Source organism: Apteryx rowi, unplaced genomic scaffold (assembly GCF_003343035.1).
Source record: "Apteryx rowi isolate R43461 unplaced genomic scaffold, aptRow1 scaffold_625, whole genome shotgun sequence".
Taxonomy (NCBI): Eukaryota; Metazoa; Chordata; class Aves; order Apterygiformes; family Apterygidae; genus Apteryx; species Apteryx rowi.
The window spans coordinates 91045-111480 of record NW_020450900.1 but is presented as its reverse complement, the minus strand read 5'-3'; the positions used below and the strand labels follow the sequence as shown (position 1 = coordinate 111480).

The 20436-nt window shown below is 38.3% G+C and overlaps 1 protein-coding gene across 9 annotated transcripts in view; it reads left to right on the top strand.

Annotated features, from left to right (window-relative positions):
* Nucleotides 1-50: 50 nt before the first annotated feature.
* Nucleotides 51-20436, top strand: part of CASP3 (caspase 3) — a 31618-nt gene continuing 11232 nt past the window's right edge. For 2 of the 9 annotated variants that reach the window (XR_003256380.1, XR_003256381.1), the window contains exons 1-6: nt 3394-4562; nt 5936-6060; nt 6512-6640; nt 8673-8848; nt 9349-9466; nt 11824-11867. Coding sequence is in view for 4 of the 9 variants with exons in the window: in XM_026084059.1 (XP_025939844.1) it covers nt 4489-4562; nt 5936-6060; nt 6512-6640; nt 8673-8848; nt 9349-9466; nt 10477-10703 (849 nt within the window). In the remaining 5 variants the exon portion in view is untranslated. The other 7 variants (XR_003256379.1, XM_026084059.1, XR_003256382.1 and 4 more) reach the window with 7 other exon arrangements.

Here is a 20436-nt window from a genome sequence, read left to right as displayed (position 1 = left end):
GGCCGTGGCCGCGGGGGGCCGCAGCCGGGTGCGGGCAGCCGGGGCCCGGCCGCGCGGCGGGACGGGACCAGCCATGGCGCTTCCCAGAGCTCCCGGCTCCCTCCTTGCTGTAGGAAAACGCTGGGCTTTGGTTACTGATTTTTCCAGAAGCTTAAAACCTAACCATTTGTTAATTTCACGGGGGGGGGTGTGTGTGGAAAAGATTACTTTGGAAAAAAAACTCCAAACCCTGCTTTCCTGTGTCCCTCTGACAGACTACTAACTTGAAACCTAGGGCCAAAAACTGCATTTGGATTTACCAAAACAAGTCTTTGGAGGCAACAGGTTAAGTCTCGTCTGAAAAATGGTAGTGCAGTGACCCAGGTCTTAACAAAATGTTGGATGTGTGTTAGCTAAGATTCATCCTGAGATCAGATTCACAGGTGCAGTAGTAAGGATGCTTGCCTCTAGTATACTGATCCTGCAAATACAGGGAAAAGTGTCAACATACCTGAGTCACTCACTTGACAGAAATTGTTATCTTAACTTTTTATAGAATGTAGATATCCCTGTCCAAGGTATCATCAGTCTGTTGTAGTTCTTTAAGTATCTGCTTATGGTTAGTAGGCAGGTTTGAAAATATACACCTTACCCCAAGAATTCTGTCAGGCTCCTTAATGTTGTGGGTTGTGGTGATAATGTAGTTAATGGGTATAGAGGGATGAATAAGCAAGGGTCCTATGGGAATAAATTTGYGACTTGCTGATTTTGCAGATTAATGCTGATTAACTAAAATTCTGTTTGTCTTTGGAAGATCAGAGTGCTGGCCCAGTGTCAGTGCTTTCCAGCAACCGCATCCAGACCAGAAGCAGTGTGAAGTGCTGTCACAATATTGGCATGCTTCCATCAGTGGAAGCAGTATTTAATATTGGTGTAATGCCGCACAGAARATATCATTATATTTTTCAAATGCTTTTTGTTTTTTCATATAGTCATCATATAGTTTTCCTTCTGCTCTTAATTATCTAATTATCCATATACATTATATAATGTAAAATTATTCATTTTGCATGTCTGCATTGGTATCACAATGTACCTTATCCGTGTACATTAAAAAAAAGCTGCCTTGAATGCTTGACGTTTTATTTTGCCAGCATGTGAGATGGAAAACTGTGCCCTTTTGCAATCTTTATAGACATGTTTTATGATACTAGATTCTGTTTTGCACATGTATTTTAGTACTGCTATGATCATTGTTTTGTAGCAGCTGGCCTATACTGAACATGTGTTCTCTTGTCTGCTGTGGTTTGCATATTTCAGGGTATGGTTGTAACTAGAGATGAGTTATTTGCTTCCTTTCCTGTCTGAGAAGCTTTGGTATTACTTTTATCACTATATCATTAACGTATCTTGTATGGTTCACAATTTGGACAAATATTACTTTAAATAAAAATTTGATGGTTCTTATATGACAATAGTGATAAATGATGATGTGAATTTAATTTCATTGGGTCCAGGTGGAATAAGAGGCTGGAATGGAGTAAATACATTGTTTTATTTATCATTATCCTGTCAAAATAAAAGAATTAGAACAACTGTATTTATGTAGGGCAAAATATATTTTTGGTTTTATTGCTATGCAGATAAACTATTAGTCTGGTCATTTCTCAGAGCTTGCTGACAGCTCTAAATTTTGGACCTCTTTCAACCAGCTTATTCTTTACTGCTTAATACTTCCAAAGATCATTGTAAGATTTTCTTTATTTACCTCTTCTATCACTGCCTCACAGGGTTTTTAAATATTATAAATTTCCAAATAAAATAGCGTTTAAAAAAAAGCTATCAAAATAAGCTTCCTAAAACTTACAGAAAATATTCTGCTGGATTAAAAATGCTATTCTTCATTTCAGCTACCTGATCTTTAAGTTTCCTTATAGTTGAAAGCTCTTTTCACCTAAGCTTTCAGAGAAAAGGATATCAAGGAGCAGAATAACAATTTTAATTAAATTGTTAACATATTTTCCTGGAAGATTTCCCCACCCCCACCATCCCTACTAGCATGAGATCATCCTCTACAGGGAAATGGGTATTCTGCTTGACGGAGTATGAACTCATTGCATTATCTAAACTAAGATGAGGTAATTCTTAGTACTCAGTTAAAATCAGTGTTGTCTTCTGAGAGCATTGCTGCTACTCTGACATTAGTGCTGTAAGGCAGAAAAAGTATTGCTGATAAAGCATGCATTTGAGAGCCCAGCAACAAGACAGATACCTCTTTGTGGATGTCTTTTGTTCTTTAAAGAAGTATAGGTGAATTGGTGCTTTAAGGTGCTCAAAAGTCCATGGATTTTAAATTACAGATTCTATTCTGAAGATGAAGCAGATGTATTTGTAAATACCTAATGTTCAAATATTGAGCGAGTGGGCATTATACCGAGTTTTTCCTTCAGTATCTCTCCAGCTTCTATACAGATACTTAGACAAGTTCCACTCAAGATGCAATAATAGAATGCAGTAAGCTCTAACAATTCATTAAGCAATTGAAACGGGGCTTGCAAAGGCCTTAGTAAAAAATATTTTTATGATGTTTTGTGTTTTTTGAAAACAAAGTATTATAATTCGTTATAACTCTAGTCTCTGCTACCCACTTCTGCAACTTTCATTGTTTCTGTGGCTTGGGATCAAGGACAGCAGTTGTAAATTAAGGTTGCAACAAAGTCAAGGAGGTTGTCACTCAAGAGGCACTAGTTGTCACTAGCACTCCTTGCCCGATGGTATGGCATAGGGCTGGATGACTGCAGTACCACAGGCAAGAATACGGTTACTCCAGATTTTCTAGAGTCAAATCAAGAGAAAGAGGTGTCTCTGAAGAGTGATTCAGATCTCAGGTACTTGACTTACCCTTTTTAAGTGCTTGTCTTTTTTTTTTACATAGGGAACTTATAAGGAATTAAACTTCCAAGTTAGGAAGAATGAATCCAGATCATAGTGATGGCGTGATCTATGTTCAACACCATAGACCTAGTTCCTGCCCTATGCTATTGTCTTTAAAGTAAATTTCTAAAATATAAGGTGTCACGTTTATTTGATACTTTTGTAATTTGGTTTTCAGGGAATCTCCTGTGTGCTGCTAATTTATATGATATAGTTCACAGGTCTGGAATCATTTTGTGAGCAAGAGGATTTCTTAATTGCATCAGCGCTCCAAGATACAGAGAACGGTATTCAGAGCAACCTTGAACATCTTTTGACTCCACTAAAATATAAATAAGCTTGTCCTTAAGAAATGAGGAAAGAGAGAAGGTTATATATACTCCGATTGGTGCTTCTGATGCATTAGTAATTATTGTCATGGAAAATGTGTGGTTGCAAGCTAGAGTATAAGTATGAAATTAACAGACAATAATATGACTGTGTAAGGTGGCAAATATAGTTGCCAGCCTCGCATAGATTTAAATAAGAACCTCCATCTTGTCAGTCCAACAAATCTTACTACTTGTTCTGGCTATTTATATATCTCTTTTTAATCATAAATATGCCCTCTAAGCAAGTTTCTTTAAAATTCTTGCCTTGTACTGCTTAGTTTCTTGGTCTAAACATTTACTACTTTGTCCTACCTGATGATTTAACTTTATGTAATGCTTAATCCTTTTCTGAATGCTGAGTTAAAGATAACTTGTAGGAATGTGTTCCCTGAGYATAGACAGAGTAACTGAGAGGGAGGGTTATTGTATTTAAATTGGTTTCTGCTTTGGTATCATTCATCGTTTCCCTGCCCATGTTCTGATCAAAAGTCAACAGCAGCCCACAGTGTAGCGTTCGTTCCATCAACTATTTACAGTTATGATGTTGGGTTTCTATGTTATTTTTACTGCATTTATTTCCATCTACCCCAGTTGCAATTGGATGCAGTGATGTTTTTTGTGAAATGGCATGCAGAAAAATGACTTATTTCACAAAATTCTTTGCCTTAGTATCTAATCTTGTATGTTAATCTTTGCACACATCATATAATTTACATTGCTTGTTTTTGGATCTCAGTTTCTCTGAGAAGAGAATTTCCATCTCATTGAGATGGAAAGAGCCAAGTATGACACTGTTCATAATTTTAAGAAAGCTATTAATGCATGTATGGAGATTATAATATTTTAAAGATTGTCGTCAGTTTCTTTGTGTCTCTCATCCTGCTTTTTTGTAGGCATTTTCAATCATTTGCTACCAGCGGTTTGCAGATTTTTTTTTTCAGAGTTATTACACTTTAAAATACAATAATTTAGAAAAATATTCGATTTCTTCTTTCCAATATAAGTTACCTAGGGATTACTCAGAAATGCTAACTTTGTCTACCAATACTCATATTCCTAGGCTAAAGTTACTCTGTGTGAATGTCTCTATTCATATTTTCTCTATAGTTAAGGAAACCTAACAAAAATTAAGCAATATGTATGAAAGTGAACTGTCTTACATTTCTATTTACTTATGTTTTTAAGTGGATAATTAAGAGCCACAATGACAGATGTAAGAGATGGACGACAGTTGGGGGAAGATCTGGCAGATGCAAAATCTTTTCCTGGTTCCAAAGGGTAAGTGAAGTATTTTCAGGTTTAAGTCTTGAGTGCAATGTCTTGAGAAACCTTGTACTACTGCGGAAGGTGAGAGTCATAGGAGAAATGTTTAAAAATAATTTCCAGTTGTGGTAAATTATAATAAGCATAAACAACAATTAAAGTTGGTTTACTGGCTTTGACTGTATACAATCTCTGATAAAATTGGGCGTATGTACATACAAGGTATTGAAAAGCAAAACACTTAAGGTGAAGTTAGATCAGCCTTAACGGAATTATCAAGTCATTAATTCCTCTTGAAAAGAGAAATCTCTTTCTCATCTTGGGCTAAATGTGCACACCCTTCCTTGAGCTGCTACTGGAGCTCACCTGAATCCATGGCAGCCAGTTCAGCTGCTTAAACTGACCTACTGTAGAGTTAGATGTGCAGAATCACTAATGTAATGTTAGATGTGCCAAAGCACTAGGGGCAGGGCAGCCTTCAGCTGCGAAAGGGAGGAAGAGCGGGACTGTTCTTTCTGGTGACCACTAGTTGGTAGACTGGCATACCTCTGTCATCAAATTATACCCTCCCTGGGAAGTTGTTTTGTTTCTGAAATAATTTTCTTTATTATTTTAATGAAAAACCGATTTAAGGGCATTACAAACTTTTTTTTTTAATTATAGAGTGTAATATGATACTGTGGGTCCCAATCTCGTAGCCACTTACCAGGTGCTTAAAGTGAGAAAAGCCATACCAACTTCAGCATGTATTGACCGGGTAAAATTTAAAGGAGCCTTAAAATCATGAGTGCTGTTGTAGCTAGTATGCACATGGAGGCAGAATTACAGCTGCATATAGAGTTTTTGTCATTTCCTAGCTTTTGAACGTTCACCTGTGAAAACTCAGTGGTAACATGGCTTTTGGTTAAAATTCAGCTGTAGATTTACATTCTTACACCTAATCTTGCCTCCAAGTACATGGCTATCAAAAGATAATAGTAAAAGACCTGACTTCTTGTTGGTATAATCACTGGTTTCCTTAGATTAATATTTATATTCCCCTGTGCAGAGGCATTATCATTTCAAACACAATTCTTCCTCAATTCTTTAAAATTTAAGTTTGTTACAAGTTGCACAGAAGATTACTACAAATACAAATGCCTTTCTGTGAAGTTGTTTCTTATTTGCATATGTGTACATCTTACAGAACTTGAAACATACGTTTGGGAGCATTACTATACAAAGCAGTCTTATTGGTTATTTCAGTGCCTCTGTGCCAGCGCAGTGCTCCATTAGTCTTAGATCAGATCTATCCACTGATTTCATAGACATAGTTTCTACGGAACAAGTAGCAAACCTCATCATTTTCATTGGTTTTGTTGAAATAACCTTTTTTCCTTTCTATACAGAAAGAGCCTGCCTGTTAGCAAGTCCATGGACTCTGGAATGCTGCCAGACTACAGTTACAGAATGGACTATCCAGAGATGGGAGAATGTGTAATAATAAACAACAAGAACTTCCACCGAGAGACTGGTATCTCATTCAAATTTTTAAGTGTTTTCTTTAGTTTAGATAAATTAGTTGTGCACATTATTCTTCAAAATTAAATACACAGTCTAATTTTGACAGTAGTCTAAAATTAAGCTGTTTAAATAAGTGTAATTTATTTCAGTGTGTTTTTCCAAATATGCATAGAGGGCATGTGTTAGGGTATAGTAGTAATGGGGAGAAAAACTGATCTACAGTGCAATTCTGTCTTACCTTTTAGTCATAATTTATAGTTTGTAAATGAAATCCTTTTCTCTCTGTTTATTTAGATAGGTAGATATACAAATAAGTAATAAATCTCCAAAATAGGTACAGAGAGAGGGGTATGGTGTGCATAATATTCCAGGCTGATACAGATATAAGTAAGAAAGCATTTGCCTCGGACAGACTATGCTGTCTATATCATATCAAAATAATACATTTCTTTTATGTATAGGAATGTTACCTCGTTCAGGTACAGATGCAGATGCTGCAAGTGTCAGAGAAGTTTTTGTGAAATTGGGATATAAAATCAAGCTTAACAATGATCTTTCATGTAGGGACATCTTTAAATTACTGAAAAACAGTAAGTAATAAGACGATCAGTATGTGTATTAAATGCACCATTATTTCTAAATACACTGCTTGCCTGCAGATCTTCTCTTCCATGTTTGTCTTCCATGATTTTTCACACCTAAATAACTCTCAGTGGTTTGTTGCTAAGGATCATATGTACATCGTAGTTTCTGTATTTATTCATCATTGTCTGTCTATCTTTTGTGCCACTTGGAAAAGGATACTGAGGAAACAGTCATCTTTAAAGACGGCTGGAAAAAAAAAAGGCTGAAACTTGAATATACGCTGACTGACTTTTTTGACCCTTGGACCACTGAAGCTCTGCGAGTTAGAAAGAAACTTGTCTAATTGGGTAGAGAGGGGTTTCTGCATTCTGTGCTTAGTGGTGTGGCCCAAGAGGTATTCTGATTAAGTGACCAGAACAGCAAGTGCAGGGCCTGAATTACTCTTGGAGAGAAATAAAATAACCTTTGTTTTGTTTGACTTGTGGGGGAAAAAAACAYCCTTCTTTCAAGTGACAGCTTTATACTACTGTTTGGGTTAGTCTTGCTTTGTTTGGGCACCTAGACCAGTAAATTTAACGGTACCTGGAGATAATCTGTTGCCCTGGAACACCTAGTCTGTTCTAGTTAATTGTTGGAACATTCTCGGATGTGATTGTGGCACATGCCGACTAGCACTCTCCCAGACTGTTTGTGGGCAAAGCTGAGTGGTAAAAGTGTTCCAGGGACTATTCCCAATAGCCAGTTTTCATGCAGTGTGTTTGTTGTTTTTTATTTTATTATTATTATTTTATTTATTTTTTAGTATTTACTAACATAAAGGCAGGTTCTTATTGCCAGTTAATATTTATGTCAGAGAATGCTCTCCTGGGCACAGTATAGTTGCAGCCTGTCTGTTGAGAGTAGCTGAAAGTAGGAAGTGACATTCCCTGAATCCAGTCTTACTTGTGGTATAAAGCTTCCAAATGGACGATGTAACTGCAAACTGCAGCCTAACTAGAGATTCACAAAAAACAGACAGGTAAATCTGCTTACTTCTGTCCCTTAAAGGACTTGCGGAAGCTGTTTGTGCTGTTTCCTGACTTTTCTGGATGCAGTGTTTGTCCATGGATTATAGAAATGCCTGCATGTGCCTCACTTGAGGAAAATCAAAATAGTTCAGTGTTTCCAAAATAGAAATTCAGTATTTTGGATAGCTCTTAAAACAAAAGACTTCAGCTTTCAGAAATGTTACCTGTTTCTTCTAGAAACTTTTACATCTTAAGGTTCCCACTCAGAATTCCTTTTGGATCCCTTCTTTTAGATCGAATGCCTTGTGTGTTTCTCTTTGTATATTGAAAAGAAACATCTCAGTCCTCAAGTACAGTCCCCACAAGCCTAGGCAACAAAAGAGGCCATAGAGCATCTGTTCTATGCTCTTTGCGCACCCCAGATTAAAAGGAAAAAAACCCAAAGCTTAGGGGTCTTTAGGCAGAAAACCCAGAGTCATGAAAAATCTTGTTACACCTTGCTGCAGGGTGAGAGAGAGAGGTAATGTTAATACTTAGGTCCCTGCAGCAGTAACCGCATTCATGCTACATTCAGTTCCCATGTAATCCAAGCAGTTGAAACATCTCTCACACTAAAAAGAAAGGTAGGACTTTCCTATCCTTTCCCAAAGTGCAGAACTCCCTGTTGGTCCGTTCCCACATCTGGAGACTGTTGATCATGGTTGTGAGAGCAAGGAGTACCATTCGGACTTTGAGACGCTGTGCAAAATCATTACAGCCAACCGACTTTGTCTCCTTACAATGTTTGTGGCCTAGTTCTGTGGCCATGTTACAATGGGTAGGGTTGGCCTTTAATTTGGGGATTTCTGTGTCCAACCTGCTGAAGTAAAGTAGGCTGGCTCCTTTTACTCAGAAGTGAAAACTGATTCTGGATTTCCAAATTTGGGAATAGTTGTTATGAAATCAAGGAGTTCTGTCACATTGGGAGTATCAAATGTTTGGAGATTTTGGGGGAATGCAAGAAGTTAAGATAACTCTCTTTTCTTTCAAGCTTCTGAAGAAGATCACAGCAAGCGAAGCAGTTTCGTTTGTGTATTGCTAAGCCATGGTGAAGAAGGACTCATCTATGGTACAGATGGTCCTCTTGAATTGAAAGCACTAACAAGCCTTTTCAGAGGTGACAGGTGCAGGAGTTTGGCAGGAAAACCCAAACTCTTCTTCATTCAGGTGATGTACAACTGGACAATGATCTTCAAATCATCTGAATACTTCAAAAATTCATGTTTCCCATTAATTATCGATGCAAAACCAATAGTTAATTTTTCCTAAACTTGATTCAAATGGAATTAGTTTCAGAATAAGATTCTCTTCAGGACTAGAAGTGGCACAGTCTGGCCTGCTTAGGCAGTATTTGCAATAGCTCAGGCTACTTAATCCATAGAATTAAGGTACTGCAAAATCTTTCTAAACACTAGCCAATATTTTAATGAGTTTCTGAATATACCTTTGAATTAATAACTATTTTAATCAAACTGGGTAGTTAATTTAAATAAATGCTAGTTACTTCTCAGTCTAACTAATGAAAATGTATGTATGAATTCTTATTATTTTTGTAGGTTTTTAATTGGGAAATAATCAACTTTAAAACTGAAAAAATCGGTATTCTAATGACTATTGCTGCCTTTATTTCTCACTTGTTTTTGTTTTCCATTCTTCTTACCAAATAGGCTTGTAGAGGGACAGAATTCGATTCTGGTATTGAGACAGACAGTGGATCAGATGAACCAATGTGTCAAAAAATACCTGTAGAAGCAGACTTCCTATATGCATATTCTACTGCTCCAGGTGAGAGACTTGCAAAGAAAATGTTTGTTGCTGAAATTATTTATAGATATCAGCTGGTACTGATACTGTAAATGACAATTTGCAGTTGTCTCTGATCATTGAGGACTCTTTAGTGGCTGATTACTTCATTTGTTCTCTTTCAGGGAAATATGAGTTTTCATTCCTCAGTCTTTTTTTTTCCCTGATTTGATTTCTTTTTGAGATAGTTGCTACTCTCGGTTTCTACCAAATATCTCTATATTATATATAGAGATAATATAAAATATATATATATAATATTAAAAAAGTCTTTCTCACTAGCAAAACCTCAAATGTTCATCTGTAGTCACATACCTGAGTTTAGCTATAACGTCAATCTGTATTAATCTGGGTTGTGCAAATAATTTATGGCAAGAAACAAAAGGTAGTATTAGTAGGCTGCTTTTGAGAGAACAGGACAATCAGATATCTAAAATTGTACATACAGAACTGGTGATAAATACCAGCATTTTATTTGGGTGACACCTATATCTTCATTGCACCGTTAAGCAAAATTAGTAGTGGGAGAGCCCTTGCTATGCCCATTAAATTTTCAATCAGCAGAAATGGGCTCCAGTCTTTAATTCATGCATGTAAGCCTGAAGATAGTGACACTGAAATCCATTTTGTATATTGGCTCTGTCTGTACTATCATCTCTCCTTATATATGGATCCATAATGAAATGGTGAATGACTAATGGCTAAGACTGTTGCAGCGAGACATATTTTTCCTTCCTTTGATTCTTCATCTACTTAGTTTTCTTGAATTAGAAAAGACGTGAGGATTAGAAAAGTCTTTTCTGTTAGAATTTGAAGAGATCATCAAATCTAAACTTTGGGTTAGTGGTTTCTGGATATGTTTTTAAAATAAATGAAAAAAAAAAMCAAACCCTAATTGCTATTGGAAACAATGCATTGTTCCTCTAATTCCTATCCTGTCTTGTGTCGGAGGATGCTACATCTGATCGATTTAATACGTCTCTCTTTCATAGGCTATTACTCCTGGAGAAATGCAGCTGAAGGCTCCTGGTTTATTCAGTCACTATGTAGAATGCTGAGGGAACATGCAAGGAAACTTGAACTCATGCAGATTTTAACTCGAGTAAATCGCACAGTGGCAGAATATGAATCCTCCTCAACTCGGCAGGATTTTAATGCAAAGAAACAGATTCCATGCATTGTTTCTATGCTCACCAAAGAGTTTTACTTCCCTTGCTAAAAAAAAATTGCACTTTGTGATTTTTTTCAATTTATGTTTTTTATCTGTAACTTATACACAATGTTAGTATGGAATACCACTTCTAAATTGGAATTACTGTTCACTACTGTGTGTAGCATAGATGAGCTATCTCAAAGTTAGATGTGTCCATTATTAGAAGTATAGCTGGCTGTGTCAGAAATGCAAACTGGAGTAGCTGAAGCACCGGCAAATTTGAAAGTAATGCTTGGAGTACCTGCAAAAATTAGGAAGAGAAAACTGAAGAGAGGTAAAATCATGTATCAGTTCCGATTGGTGCTACATTTCACTTTGCTGAAGGGGCAGAGAAAAGAAACAGTTTTTGTAAATAGTTTGGTTTCGTATCTTTGCAATAGGAAAAAGATAAAGGAATATGGTATGTACTCAGTAATGATGGTAATATGATAGTAGTGTCATCGCACATTTCTTCTTAAGAAAACTCATGTTTTTAAAGTTTAGGTTATAAACTAACCTAAGCTTTTTTTTATAACTTAGATTATAAACTGTGGAAAAGTGACAGTTTCATTTTCTACATACAGTTAGGTAGCATACTTAGAGTGAAGACAATTTTGTCCTGATTATTTTGCATTTTTTTCTATGAGGTATCAGGTAAAACAATTTTATCAACACAGTATCTATTTCAAAAGAAATTTTGTATTGACTTTGAGTAACTTAGGGACCAGTCTTCCAAAATGCCTTTTTTTTGCAGCTGTTTAGGAGAGGATGCTTAATACTGTTTGGGAATAATTTGGGCCTCAAAAYTCAGTGCAAAAAGACTGCATTCTGAATAATCTGCTTTCCTTTTTCTGGCCATAAATTAGAGGTCTTTTAGGATCTGTTTTGTGTTAGGTACACACCTCTTTTAATCTGTGTGAAAACCTAAATTTGTGGTATTGGAGAAATTTGATTTACTTTGTTAAATATCAAATGGGACAATTACTCATGTCTTTTATGAGACTTTAGCTAAAGTGTATTAACAAACAGTAAATTTAAATCTTTTAATTTTGACTCCGAATTTTGTGACACACTTCACCTGGGACTAATGTTAAAGACATGGAATAGGCTTTTACAAAATTGTAAAACACTTATATTTATGTTTCAGCTTGTAACAGTCTTTCGGTGAACAGAAAAAGACAAGTCAGAATGGTAAGTGACTATATAGGGTGCTTGCAAACAAGGCTTAAAACTCTTGAAATTTTATAGCACAAATAAGGTTAGCAAATTGATGCTCACTTCCAGAGGCATATGGATTTTTTTTTTAACGTAAATATTGTTACCTAAATTGTATAATGTGTTTCTATATGTATTATTTGTTTAAGATCTGATAGCTTTTGCAAATTAATTTTCACTTTAATTACATCACTCTTCTTCAAAATACTGCTTTCCCTTTTCTTCACCATCTGCTTTACGTGAAAAGTTGGAGAGGCTTCTTTAATGATTTGTATACTTTATAGCCAGGTAATAAGAGTAGCAATTGAGACATGGCAAATGCAGGTTCAAAAGTTATGCAAAGGAGGCAATTCTAAGCATCTTGGATGAGTACTCTGGTGACTGCTGGATAAAGGAGAAGCCTCATCTCTCTCTCATAGAAGTGTGAGACAGGTCTATTCTATTTTAAGTGATAGAATTATGATCCACATTTCTATTGAAAAACTAAACAGGTCCCTGTTAAGCATACCTAAAAATAACACTTACAAAAGCCCATATGTGGATTTCCTCATGTAGGTTGTGAATCAAAACAAGCAGCTACACAGTTATGTTGTAAAAGACTGACAGTGCTTCTGTTAATCTACTTCAAAGTAATTGGGAGTATGAAGATTCTTTGAATTTTTAGTTATTCTTCTTTGAAAAAGTCCTGTCACTGGGTATGATTTTTACCTTGGATTTAAAAGGCTCTGACCTTGGTCCTTCTTTTTGCTCTTTAGTCCCATTTTTGCAAGAATTGCAGTCTCTTGAAATATTGGCATCTTTGAAGTTTGAATACAATTCCCTTCCTCCCCTTTAAGAAGGACAAAGATTTAAGTCAAGATTGTTTCTAATTTTACTCAGCAGTTTTGTGCTCATACCCTACAATAGGTGATTAATAGTAAATTGAATGTCCAGCACCTTCATCTACCTTTAACACAATTAACGAGAATAGAGCTTTTAGACTGCTTTTGGTTTAGCTGACAGCCCTCCTCCTCCAAGAAAAAAAGCCCCAAGAGATGCTGTGAATGTTGTACCACAGTTAATATAGGCTCACTTCATTATATTAAAAGAAATACAAATTCCACTGAAATGTGCTATAAATGAAACAAGTCAAACTCTCAGCCTCCACATATTAACTTCTTGAGCCATGGTTAGCAGCAATGAGAATTTAAAGTGTCCAAAAATACATAAACCTCGCATCCTTAGAAGTTGGCTATATTTATTAAACAGTAACAAGTACTTGCAAGCACAAAAACATACACTCTTCACACGTTGTCTCTTTGTGTCTGCTGTTTACTTTCAGGTATCCACGCTGCTGCTTGGTGGCTAGCCACATCATTTGGGTTTGGACCTAGGCTTCTGTCCAGTGCCTGGACAGGATGTTCCTTGGATGTTCACACAAAGAATATCCACAAATGCCTCTCTTTTTACGGATTATATAGTCTGTAGTCTTTCTCTTACCGTCTTTTGACCTCCAACACCATTGCTCTTTCTTAGGCTTACCAGCAGTGTCATACTTTCTCAGTCTTACCAGTGGCATTGCTGTTGTGCAAGATCAACTATCTGCTCCAGCTACTTTTCATATCTCAATAATTTAGTATTGATGATTGGACTAGCTGAACCTGCACAAGACCATTTTTCTTCAGAGATTCTATAGGCTGTAGCTGTCCAGTACTATGCACAAACATTCTTGCACACATTCTGCAAGTACAGCATATATTCATTCTTACTAACTATATACTGGTCCTGACAAAAATGTAAGTTCACAGCTTCCAGAACAAAAAGAAGTGAGAGCACCAGTTAACAACAGATCTCAAAAAAACCCTGAAAAGTAACAAATTAAGCAAATTTACTAATAAAGGATTTGGGGAAGCTGGCAGTTTCTTAGAGAGTGTGTACTGAAGGTAAAATAGCCCACTTTCCTGGAGAAGGCCTTCATGCCAGACTTCATCGCCGTTTCCAGGCTAAATATGAGCTAGTGTTCTAAACTAAAGATATAGGTATTCACAGTTAACTGAATCATCAATGTAAATCATGTCAGAAAAGACCTTAGTTTTGAAAATTTTAGATTTGAAAAGCCATCAGAACCACAAACTTTTCATAAATCGATGATGAAGTTAACAAAGATGGCATACGAGAGACCCAACTGTTCTTAGTAAGGTTGTCTGCTTATACTAGCAAAACTGAGAAATGAGGCTTACTTAATGTTGTTCTTCAAACATGTTTGATACTAAGCAATGGAAGAATGAAGAAAATAGACCTAGGTTGAGACAAGGGTAGGTAGTGCATGCTGCTCATTTTATACTAGGTTGAGTGTTCCCTTCTGGCTACACAAATCTTTAAATTTGATGCAGTCAGTCTGCCCTCTTCCCACAAAAACCTTTGAGAGTGCATATTTCAAACTTGATTTTATTAAAAAAAAAAAAGGGGGGGGGCAAGTCAAATATTGATGCCGGTAAGTCCCATGGAAGCTGTCTTTGAGCTGCCAAGAGAACAGAATTTGCATTTTTGGTAATCTGTTCGATATAAAAGAGAACCCATGCAACTTGCTCAAAATATACAATGGTTAACAAATTACTTGGTCCTTGTAAGTATATAATGCATTCCTGTTGGATATGTGTGTGTGTGTATATATATATGCACTCCCCTGAAACTTTAAATTAACACTAAAAAGACTACTGTACATTAGGGGTAATTTTCTCTAGCATCTTATCTCCATTTCTCTTGTGTACATACACACTCATGTATATGCACACTTGCCAAGTCATTGCCTGAAAAACCTTGGCTTGCTTTGAAGAAGACAAATCTCTGAACCTTCAGCTAATGCCGGACAAAGCAACAACCAACAGGCACAAAGTGAAAACAAATACTACCCAAATTTCAACAAAATACACTGTTTCTCATAAGAATTAGATTTGAATCTACCTAGAAATTCTGTTTTGGTTTCAGGCTCAGCTACTAAGATGATTTAGATTAATCTTTGGGAGCCACGTTCTGTTCCCAGTCATATCTATAGAATTCTGTTGTATCTGTATAACTCAGTTGTACCAACAAGGTGTAAGTAAGAGCATAATGGCACAAGTAGCACTGGCTTTAGCCTGATATGTTTGTAAACATTCTCATAAACTTAAAATGGTCATTATTTCCTAAACATCAGTTACAGATATGGCTGTGCACCTTTGTGTCTCTTGTAGGTGTGTCTGATTCCAGTGAATTTGGTGTTACTGGCAGGATCATTAGCTTTCTAGTAAGGCTGGGAGTCTGATGAGCACAAAACTGACTCCATGTCCCTGGTTAGTAACTGCTCACAGAGTCACAGAAAGGTTGACTAGAAGGGGACCTGTAGAGGTCATCTCATCCAACTGCTTGATCAGAGCAGCCCTAGCACAAATACTAGGTCAGGTCAACTGTTGCTTTCTCTAGCCAAATCATTCAAGACCCCAAATATAATAATTGGCTTCATCTGGACACATACACTGTTAATTTCTTCAGTTGCAAATATAGCTTTATAGGCAATTTATATTTTTAACTACAATTTTACATTATTTTCTGCTAAAGCCGGGCAGTATGCACATGAAATCACTTTTAGAAATATTAACAGTATGGATAGTAACAGTAACAGCATCTGACTTTTCTGCAGTCATATCCTATATGGAATGATATTTATTAGTAGGAAAAACTAACTTTCAGTTGTATATTTTCTCCTGTTAATGAATACAGGCAGTGGAATGGTCATAGCAAAACTTCTCTGTTTTTTAGAGATAACAGGGTCAGAGATAAACTACTGCTTCATCACCACACGGTGTCACTGTAGATAGCACAATAATCTCCAAAATAACATTAATGCATCAGTCTTTGATAATTAAAAAAAAAAAAAACTCCTGAATGAAGCAACCCTTTCACACATCTAAGTGTTTTTTTTCCCCACCCCCCGTCTGTCAGCTTGAGTGTTTATTACATTCTGGGACTTGCATCCCAAAATACATAACATCACATTATTGATTTCCAAGAAAATCTCCCYTATGCCTGTCTCATTACATATCAAAGCAAAACTGAAGCAGTTCATTTTGAGGCAAAAAGGGTTCTCTCTGCTATTCTAGACCTAGACTTAAATTTGGAGCAACTCCTACTGCAGAGCCCCACTAGACCACCAATGTACAGGTAGTCCTATAATGTTTAAAACAAAACCAAAATTTCTGCCATACCTGTGGTGATGTTATTTAAACAGCAGGTCAGTGTGATAGCTTGCTTTGCCTGTATCATGGGTGGTGATTACTGAAAACAGGTTTCTCATAAGAATTAGTATTGTAAGTCCTCAAATTTTATGTCTGTGAGTCTTAAAGAGCTAACTGTGTAGTTGGCATTTTCCTGGATAATCATTAAACAAAAATTAAGATCTAACTTTTCCAAACAAACAAAATACACCTTTTTTTCTTGCTAGTGACCAAGATGTTATTTGTGAAGACAGTCACTTTATTAAAGCAGCTCAGGAAACTCAAGCAGAAAGCAAGATGTGCTGCAGTCATTTTCCAAAAGGTTGTGTTTAGTGTTTGCATGTAAGATTTGGAATCAGATTCAGTAGTTCACCACTGCTGCCCCCAAAATTCAGAGAGCTTATCTGGATGAGTGATGGGGCTCTGCCTCTGTCTGCAGCACACAAGACCAAAATGTTTCTGTCTTTCCTAACGTGATGAGCTTCATATAGGCTAGCTAGTGAAATTCAATAGCATGGATCATATAGAAGGCTGAACTAGATGATCTAATTGGCCTTCCCAGCTTCAAATTGTGTACAAAAAGAAGGCCATTCAAAGTTGTCTTATTACCTCTAAAGAAGGACCAGATAACAGGTTTGTCTGCATGTGCATAAAGCTATAGTAATACTAATCGGCAGTTTGAGATGGTCTGATGCAAAGAGGTATATATAGACGAAGAGTACTACATTAGCCTCACAATCATTGAGAAAATATTGGTTCCATTTATTTAACTACAATACCGTTACAGAGAGCAGTGGAAATGACTAGTGCTCTGCAGCTCGCAGCTTCTATACAAAAACATAATTAATACTAACTAAACCTTGACAGCTACCTTACATGAGAATTTCTTTTTTTGGATCCTTCTTAACAGACACAGTTTCCTCTTTTTGTCCCTGTCAACTTCTGGTGTTAAAATGAGAACATTTTTGGGTTCCCCTTTATCCCATTCAGCTGAAAACAGCTTCTTCAAACACACAGTCCACACCTCTTCTGCATGATACAATGCAAAAAGGCCAGTTAACGGGAGGATGTAACCCTGCCTTGTTAGCATTTGTCTTATCTAGGTAAAACAGTTCCCCTGCAGAGCCTCTTAGCTCTTCTGTGTTTCTTCTTCCCCTGCTGGTTCTTCGTCCTCTGCTGTCCTGCCTTGTCTCAGTGGAAGCTGTAAGCTTCATGGGTCAGCTGAATGTGGTCCTGCTGTGCAAAGTCCTGAGCCTGGACATGCACCCACAAGGCTGTTCCTTACTCACCGCACATGGGTTATACCCTTTCAAAAACATCATGGTTCTCACAGTCCCATTGGCCAGACTGCAGGTAAGATTGGTGACTCTGAGTGTGTGGCCTTCTCTGTTCGACCTGCCTTTTATTAATAGTAAGACCTCAGGAAGGCAGTAAGTAACTGCAAGTGAGGTACAGCCTCTCCAACCTTCAAGCCTGACATTTAATGCAGACATAGGTTCACCTGAGAGTTCATCTTTTCTTGTCCAGCATAGGGTAATATTATACGGCACTATTATGATAAAAGTGGCTCCTAAGATGTGTGGAAAGTAGGATGATGGTGGACTTGGGTGTCCAGGGTGTCTTTTCTGCACCCAGCATGTAATTGTTGCTCACTGTAGCTGACATATCTTTGAGGGCCTGGATCCTAAATCTTGTTGAAAAACAATGGGGTTTTGGGTCATGCTGAAATCTGTTGKTTTTTTTTTTCTTTTTAAAAAAGACAGTGTAGCCACCTGGAGCTGCCTGGATCTCTGGTGGAAGGCAGGGAAGACTCACCTGTCTGCTGCAGAAATGCCATGTTGTTTGCTAAAGCGACTGCAGTAGGGCCCAGTTTGCCTTCCCACAAAGATAAGGGAGGGACAGCAGCAACGGGAGAGTTACCATGTGTGCTGCTACGCCTCACTTGTGTGCTGCAAGGGCTACAGAGAGTAGTATGGCCCTGCTCTGAGGTGCTGGCAAGGCATGGCTGGTTGGGCAAGAGATGAAGTGAGCTGAAGAGGCCTTCTTGGTTTATATGGTGTGCAGTTTGTAACGCAGTTTTGACCTGCTTGAGCATGTCAACCCAGGTATTTTTTTAATCAGCTTTTTTCTAAGGTACCCCTTGCTCCAGCATATGGCTGCCAAGTGAGATGCAATTTTGCCACACTTCCCACTATTGATTTAAGTAGGTATTGTTACTGCCACTTGAGATAGAAATCAAGGTGGAAGAGGTTATGCCCAAAATTTGTAAATCTACAGTGAAGTGCCTTAGAGGCTCCTAAGAGAGTAACTCAGAGTCTCAGTCCTTGAGCCTAATGGGTTTGTACCAAGGTAACTGGAGGGAGGTTTTGGCTCAGTACCTTTCCAAGGCGCTCTGCAATCCTCCTGGGGAAGAGGTGTGGCATAACCGTACAGTGCTGTAACTCAGAAGTCAAAGTTTTAAGATGTCATTGCCACAAGCAGCTTTGTGCGAGTGTTTAAGGTAGGGAAGGATGCATGTGCCATGGGTGCCTGTCTGAAAGGGGCAGCCAGTGAATGCAAATGGGCCTGAGCCCCACTGATGGCTGGTGGTGCTCCCACTGCCACAAAAGAAGAGGGGCTTCAAGGTGGAGGGATGAATAGGAGGTAGCAGGGAGAGCTGGGGAAGCACCAGGGGCAACAGGGGGTGAGAGGTCTGAGAGAGAGCTGGCACGTAACACTGGTACATTTAAATACCTTACAACAGCTCTGGAAAGCTTTCTGGGGAGAGGAGACTTTACAGCAGCATATCAGCCACTCTGAGTCTTTCAAGTTGGATGTTGACCTTAGGAATGTAATCAGAGAGCTGATTATAAATAGCTTGTGCAGTTGCTGATGAGATTAAAATGTGTTGTGGCAGCCAGCTGGAAGTAGAGGGTTACTCCAGTGTGTGCCCAGGATGCTGTATGACCATTAATCTATGGCTACATGTTAAGTGTAAAAAAGGGAAGTGGTTAAAAAAATGCTCAGAAAATGCTACCAGTGAGGGGAAGAAGGAGGAAGCAGCCTGGCTTACAAAACTGGGGGATGAAGGACATGGGGGAAGGGGCCAGAGAGCAGAGAAAATTAAGGGGGGGGGGGGAAGGACAGTCACTGGAAGTGCTCAGGGTGGGGATTGCAGATTGGGCATGGGGTGAACAGACAGTTTGGAGCTAAAATACGAAAACACCCTACAGGGAAAAAGACTAAAAGAGGAAAATCCCAAACCAGGGAAATGCCCTGAACAGCAGAAGTAAAAACCTCCAGGTAAGCCATCAGTACTAATTTGCGTTCAAATGGCAGCATGTGATGGATTTTGGGAGGATGAGAAGGGCAAATGAGGAGAGGGGAAGTGTGAGAGTGGGGTGACTCAGCAGGGCAGAGGGTGGCAGTTCCTGGTCCAGGTGGAGACTCAGAGCTGCCAGCAACACTGTGGATCCACGACGCAAAAGGCACCTATGGATGCTGGTTGTACCAGCTGCCAGCTTTGGGCAGGAGGTCCTGCCAGACCTGTGCTGCCCCTGGGAGCAGAGGTAAGCTCACAGCTCCAGGAAAGCCCCAAGCCATCACACTTAACAGCCTCAAATATCTCACAAACTAGGCATAGATACGAAATGACAGGTGGATCCATCGGGGAAGGAAATGGAAATGAGATGGTGCTGAGCAGTAGAAGAGACAGTGGTGTCAAACTGCTGCGTGGTTTTCTGCAGTTATCATGATGAACAGTTTTAAGGAGAAATCAGAAAGGAGACAGGAGCCTTGCAGATACTTCTATAGAGCATCTTTCAAATGTGAGTTACAGCTGGGAAAAAAGTGGAAGAGTGCTTGTTTGGCAATGGGGCAAACATTGCTTCACAGCACGAGTGAGGGGGACCAAGAAAGGCCTTGAAAGCAAAGAGAAGTAGACTGTATTAGAAAACTATGTTTGGAAGAGAACAGTGGAGCAGCAGAGAGATGCAGAAGGAATGGGGTGACATAAAGGGCTAGGAAACCACTCGGTACAGCTACCTTCAGGAAGCTGTCTGTGGGGAAAAATCATCTGCAGAAAGCCTGAGAAAAGCATTGGCAGTGACCCAAGATGTGGAGCTCTTGAGCAAGAGCTTTAGTTGTGTGGATGCACTGGAAAGGCCAGATTATAGGATATTTTGTAGTTAAGTACAGGCAAGCTCTGCCTGTGTCCCGAGCTGGTTGGTCCTTCGTTTAGACAGAGGCTGAATTTCAGCTAAGCTGGTTTCCTGACAGTTTACAGACAGACAGATACTACTGAGGATGAACCTAAAAGCCTGAGGTTTCTTTCT